This window comes from Hippichthys cyanospilos, chromosome 2, assembly GCF_059441005.1.
Source record: "Hippichthys cyanospilos isolate Australia breed blue-spotted pipefish chromosome 2, RoL_Hcya_1.0, whole genome shotgun sequence".
NCBI classification, from domain to species: Eukaryota; Metazoa; Chordata; class Actinopteri; order Syngnathiformes; family Syngnathidae; genus Hippichthys; species Hippichthys cyanospilos.
In genome coordinates, this window is record NC_142370.1 from 33976563 (window position 1) to 33983050 (window position 6488).

Genomic DNA, 6488 nt, shown 5'->3' on the forward strand with positions numbered 1-6488 from the left:
CGTAAAAGAGGCAGTCTTAGCCCTACTATAGTTTGAGCTTTGCTGGGAACAAGTCACAAAGTGTGTGTGTGTGTGTGTGTGTGTGTGTGTTGGGGGGTGTCCCAAAAAAAGACCCTGCAGTTTTTATGGCGGCAATCTCCATTGTTATGCTTCTATAGGGAAATCCCCTCACAAGGAGTGAAATAAAGATGGCCTACATTTTGCTACTGTACGCGGCAAGATTCAACGCAAAGCTGCTCCATAAAAAAAAAAAAAAAAAAAATCCCCGCTAATCTTTAGCAGTAAGGCGGGATCAGATGCTAACAAGGGAATTTGTCGCTGAAAAAAAAAAAAAAAAAGCCGCTACAGCAATTGACTCCGGCTTGTTTACGATGCGGATTTCGCTCGGGCGGAAAATTCAGATGTGCAATGATAACACCTCGAAAAACAAACACAAAAGCAATCCTCTAAGCTCCTTTTTTCACGCCGGCGACCCCCGCTTGCTTCCCGCCGTCCCTGCCTGCTTAGCGCCACCTACCCATTTTTTTGTTTTTGTGCTTACCGCGCTGCTTTATTTTGCAAAGTTAGAGATCTGGGGAGAGTTCCGGGAGGTTAAAAATAAATGGGTGTTAATTAGTGCAAGAAGCGAGGTTCGATATCTGCAGGGCTTGCAAAGCTCCCATGAGACCGCGGGAGAGCAGACGCTCTCTCGGAGCGATCGCCAAGGCCAAAATGGACAAATCAATCCCATCTTTTGTAAACGCTTCATATTTTTTGTAAATTACATATTTGTTGCACGTTAGGTTAAGCGTGTTTCAGATATCCCGCGTTGTGAGTGGTCAGTGAACATCTCATCAGTGTAATGTTGAATTTAGCAACAATACCCGAAGTTGTAAAGTGTTTGATCGAGTTTTCTAATCGGAGATATAACCTTGACTTGATTCTCTCTGGTTGAGAAGATGTGTGAATGAGGATGGACTCGGACGGTGGTTCAGTCTGCTCGCTTCTTTTTTTTTTTTTTTTTAAATAATGCCGGAACAGCTAACACGAGCCAAGTGACGTCCACCTGTTATGCTCATTATTGTACGAAAGAATATGGCAGATATAAAAATGCAATTCTGCGTGTTAAAACTTGGCTTATGCGGCTGGCTGATCAATCTTCCTCAAATGCAGAAATAAAAAAGGAGGGAAGGAATGAACAAACGAATAGAAACCAAGAAAGGAAGGAAGGAACGAGCAAACGACAAAAAAGGAGGGAACGAAAGAAAGAACGAACAAACATAGAAACAGAAAGGAAGGAAGGAAGGAAGGAAGGAAGGAAGGAAGGAAGGAAGGAAGGAAGGAAGGAACAATTAAACATAGAAACAAAGGAAGGAAGGAATAAATGAACGAACATAGAAACAAAAAAAGGAAAGAAGGAAGGAATGAACGATGGAACGAACAAACAATTAAACGTAGAAACAAAGGAAGGAAGGAAGGAAGGAAGGAAGGAAGGAAGGAATGAACAAACAATTAAACATAGAAAGAAAGAAAGAAACAAACAAACAAGCAAACAAACAAATGAAAAATTAGAGGTAGACACAAAGGAAGAAGGAAGGAAGGAAGGAACAAACAAACAATTAAACAGAAAGAAAGAAAGAAAGAAAGAAAGAAAGAAAGAAAGAAAGAAAGAAAGAAAGAAAGAAAGAAAGAAAGAAAGAAAGAAAGAAATGAAAAATTAGAGGTAGACACAAAGGAAGAAGGAAGGAAGGAAGGAAGGAACAAACAAACAATTAAACAGAAAGAAAGAAAGAAACAAACAGATGAAAAATTAAATGGACACAAAGGAATGAACAAATAAACAGAAAGAAAGAAAGAAAGAAAGAAAGAAAGAAAGAAAGAAAGAAAGAAAGAAAGAAAGAAAGAAAGAAAGAAACAGACATGTGAAAAATTAAATGTAGACACGTAGGAAGGAAGTAAGGAAGGAACAAAATAAAAAGGAAAAGAAACAAACAAACAAAACGAAGAAAGAAAGAAATGCAATCAGAAGGTGAAAAATAAGAACATAAAAATAGTGTATGTATGTATGTCCCGAGGCAGCCCCCCCCCTCTCCCCCTCCCCTTCCCCCTGCCCCTCCCCCTCCCTTATCAACACCTCTGTCAGCCAAGTGCTTACAAAGCCTCCAATCCCACTGAGGTAAGATGGCAGCCTCAGCTGGACTCTGCAAGAGAACTATTTATTTATTTATTTCTTTATTAAACGATTGTGCAGTATTTCGGCTCATTTTCCTCCACGTCAATCCGGCGGAATTTTATCCCGTGAACGGCACATTCCTGCAAGTGCGATAACAAAATTGTTGCGCCCCGTTGAACCTTAACATCCTGTCGCCATCCGGGTGAAATTTCAGCTCCTATCAATGCTTTCCTTTGATGTGAAAACACATACAAATACAAGGATGTACATGACTGTTTGCTGTGGGGCTGAGCGATATGGGCAAAAAAAAATAAAAAATCTTGAAGTCATTCTGCACCATCACCATTTTCATGGCTTTTATTCAAGCTAACGACGAAGCAAAGAAACATCGAAAGGTTTGATTCCACGTAAATGGAGACATGGCAGCTTTCACATGACGTCCGATAAATCTTGGAGGCTGCGCTTATTATCACTGATCCCGTCGGGGGTTTTGTAAAGGGAGGGGGGGGGGTTGAACTGCTCCCTCGGCCCGTCTTGCAACGCGAGATAAGCCGCCTGTTACGCCAGCAGAGTATGTTTTTTTTCAACTGTGAGGTTTTTAAACTCATCCATAATTGCGATGCTCTTATATCTCCGAAATGGAAATTGAGATATCAGTAAAATTGTACACTTAACTCACTTTAAAATGGCGTATATTAATTTACTCATTCAGTGCCAGGCATGTATTTTCACGTTTTTTTTAAAGAGTCAATCCCTGATACTCAAGTATCGAGTTAATACTTAAGTATTTCAAAATGAATGTCCTTAATGCGCTAAAATATCGAGTTAATATTTAAGTATCTTTCTTTGGCCAGAAAGCTTCAGTGCTTCATGAAGCTTCATTTCACCATCATTATCATAAACATTGTGTTTACGATGTTATGTTTCAAAATCCATATTTGCACTAAACACCAACTGCTATAACTACGGTACAAGAAGCACTATGAAGCTCTAACCATGAGCAAACCAATTGGCCAGAAAGCGTCAGTGCTTCATGAAGCTTCATTTCACCATCACTATCATAAACTTTGTGTTTTTGATGTTATGTTGTCAAATCCATATTTGCAATACACACCAACTGCCATGACTACAAGAAGCACCATGAAGCTTTGACCCATGAGCAAACCAATTGGCCAGAAAGCTTCAGTGCTTCATGAAGCTTCATTTTGTCTTCAGTATCATAAACATTGTGTCAATGATGTGACATTTCTTAATCCATATTTCCACAATGCACCTAGTGACATGACTACAAGAAGCACCATGGAACTTTGAACCATGTACAAACCAATTGACTGGAAAGCTTCAGTGCTTCATGAAGCTTCCTTTCGTCTTCAATATCAAAAACATTTTGTGAGTGATGTGACATTTCTTAATCCATATTTCCACAGTGCACCGACTGATGTGACTACAAGAAGCAGCACGGTGCTTTGAACCATGCGCAAACCAATTGACTAGAAAGCTTCAGTGCTTCATGAAGCTTCATTTCGTCTTCACTATCATAAACTTTGTGTTTGCGACGTTTCTTAACACACACCTACTGCTATGACTACATGAAGAGCCAAGAGACTTTGAACCACGAGCAAACCAGTTAGCTGGAAAGCTTCTGTGCTTCACGAAGATTCATTTCATCAGCGCACGGAAGCTTCATTTCATCGGCATTGTAAACATTGTTTACAATGTTAGGTTTCTTCCTCCATATTTGACGTAAAACGCCGACAACATCGCGACTTCACATCTTTCCGATCACTTGACGGCACCATAAACCAAATGAAACACCTTGAAGCTGAACCTGTCAATGCTTCACTATAAAGACAACCAACTGAAGCAAAATGCAAGACTATAGCAAATGCCGCCATCAAGGACACTAAACACATCAAAACAATTTTAACTGACTAGACAATCACATATGAGTGAAGTAGGCCTGAAACGGATGACGAGACCTGTTTCAGTGTGAGGAAGCGGAGACAAACATGTGACCGAAATGAAGAGAAAGAGGAAACGATGTGACAAACACTTGCCAATGTTCATGTTGGACAACAACCACTGGCATGTGCATAAAACAAGAGCGTGTTTGCTGACTGCTGCTTTCAAAACCGAAGCGAGCCACACGAAGCGGGGGTCTGACCTTTGACCTTGTTACAAAAAAGGGAGAGCGTGCACAAAAAGATGCACTCCGTTTATTGCATTAACCTTTGTGCAGTATTTTGTACAATTCTTTGAACTCTACACAAAGACATTCCATATCAAAAGAAAAGCAATCAAAGACAGGAGGGAGCTGAAATTTCACCCAGATGGTGACAACATATCAAAGTTTGCCATGGCTTGACTACTTAGTTAGGACACTAGCAGAATTGGGCTAAAACACTGCCGGAATGATGTGGAAGAAAATGACCCCAAAATGATGAAAATACTGCACAAGGATTCAAAAACTGACTGTGAGGAGCAATTTGCAAGATGACATATGCGTGGTGAAATGTGGTACAAAGGGGGCTTCTTATCTTCGTCTGGGAGGGGGGGCAAAGGGGTGTCTAAATGCTGATTGCTCATGAATACCAATTTACTTGCAAGTGGGATTGTTTAGAACCTGAGCAGTCAAACACAATGGGGAAGTGAGAACGACGCCCCCATGCAGATAAACTCACAGCAGCATGGAAAAAAAACACAAAGCTGTCAAACATAAAAAGCACCATGTGCTCACGTGCAAAACAAAAGTGCTGGACGGGTTTAAAAGAAAAGGCGAAGTTAGGAAAGTAGCAGAAACTGCATTCGCGGATATCCTAACCAAACCGCGGTGAGATTCTTGGTATTTTACGGTCGAAAACAACTGCTTTCGCAACATAAAAGAGGGGAAACTAAACATGGAAATCGCAATTTGATGTTGTTGTCTGTAGCGCCGAATTAATGGGGTTAATTTACTTATCATCTACAGCCAAAAATCAGAACGATCAGCATGATCGTACAAATTTGGTCAAGTGGCGTCCAAAATAAAGAATTCGTGGATGGAGTTTGGCGTGGCAAACGAGTTGATGGGAACACACACACAAATAAATTAAAAAAAACGTGTGAGAGGTGAAGCCGAACTTACCGACTGAAGGAAAAGCAAAGTTCGCACGTAATCCCGCTCTGTGTTCAACGTTTCGTTGAGGACACACAGCCTGAGTCTTTGCTGTCGGTCCGATTCCTTGACGGCGTGGACCGCGTTCTCCGGATGCCCGTCTTCCTCTTCCATGCTGGGGGGAATCTACTCCTCAAAAAAGGGCTCCTGCAACAAGCGCTTGGAAGGCAAAAAAAAGAAGTAATATCTCGCGTCGAGTATCCGTACTTGGTCCGGTTCAGTCCATTTCGAAGAATCCGGCACAAGGACCCCCGGACGGAGATGCACGCAGCACCGCGCGTGAAGACCGACCAGCACGATGGAACGAGTCCGCTCGTATGAGCTTCCCTCCGGCGGCTGAGAGCCCAACGGCGGACACCCGAGGAGGGAGGAGGGGCCACTACTCTACAGTGGCCCCCCGGTGGCGAACGTTGACACCCACAGTCACACGCAGGGGCCAAGCCAGTCAATTGAGGCTCAGAGCGCGTGCGCAGGAAAGCGTTTCACACTCAATTGAAACGTAGGAAAAGATTTTTCGACTCGTACATAAAGACGGTGCTTCTCTATTGTTGTTTTCTTTTTTTTTTTACAGGGTTTATACAGGTTACAGCTTATTCTGAATCTGAAAAAAATAGCATAAGGTATATTAAAGTGCCTGAAGAAACAAAAAAAGGCATTCTTGTTTGAACGAGAAACATTTTTGACCAATTGAATCGTTTGATGCTTAAAACGAAAAAAAAAAAACATTCAACAAATAATAATCAATGTTGATTGATCTCCAATAGTAAACACAGGAGCACCAATATAAAAAAAGGGTGAAAACAATGCTTTTTTTTTTTTTTTTTAAATCAGACTAAACATTAAAGTTCATAAACAAAAACGTTTATAACTCCCGCGAGGACCAATGCATCACATGCTGATTTTATACACACACATGAAAATGTCATTTTTGTCTTACAGTGCAGGTTTGGTGACGTATAAAATATTATATATATATATATATATATATATATATATATATATATATATATATATATATATATATATATAATTTTTTTAAGCTGTAATGCTCACATTGGAGCTGAGTCAGCTATCAGTGATGCAATGCTGTCAACCACAAACATTCTAATTAAAGTTATAAGTACGTATATGATTATTTTTTTCCACCTTACAATATCCATCCATCCATTTTCTAGAAACCTT

The 6488-nt window shown here is 40.6% G+C and overlaps 1 protein-coding gene across 4 annotated transcripts in view; it reads right to left on the minus strand.

The window, feature by feature from the left end:
* Positions 1-5613, minus strand: part of prex1 (phosphatidylinositol-3,4,5-trisphosphate-dependent Rac exchange factor 1) — a 98182-nt gene extending 92569 nt beyond the window's left edge. For all 4 annotated transcript variants that reach the window (XR_015864739.1, XM_088407578.1, XM_088407577.1 and 1 more), the window contains exon 1: positions 5277-5613. Coding sequence is in view for 3 of the 4 variants with exons in the window: in XM_088407578.1 (XP_088263704.1) it covers positions 5277-5420 (144 nt within the window). In the remaining variant the exon portion in view is untranslated. The remainder of the gene's footprint in view (positions 1-5276) is intronic.
* Between the last annotated feature and the right edge of the window lie 875 nt (positions 5614-6488).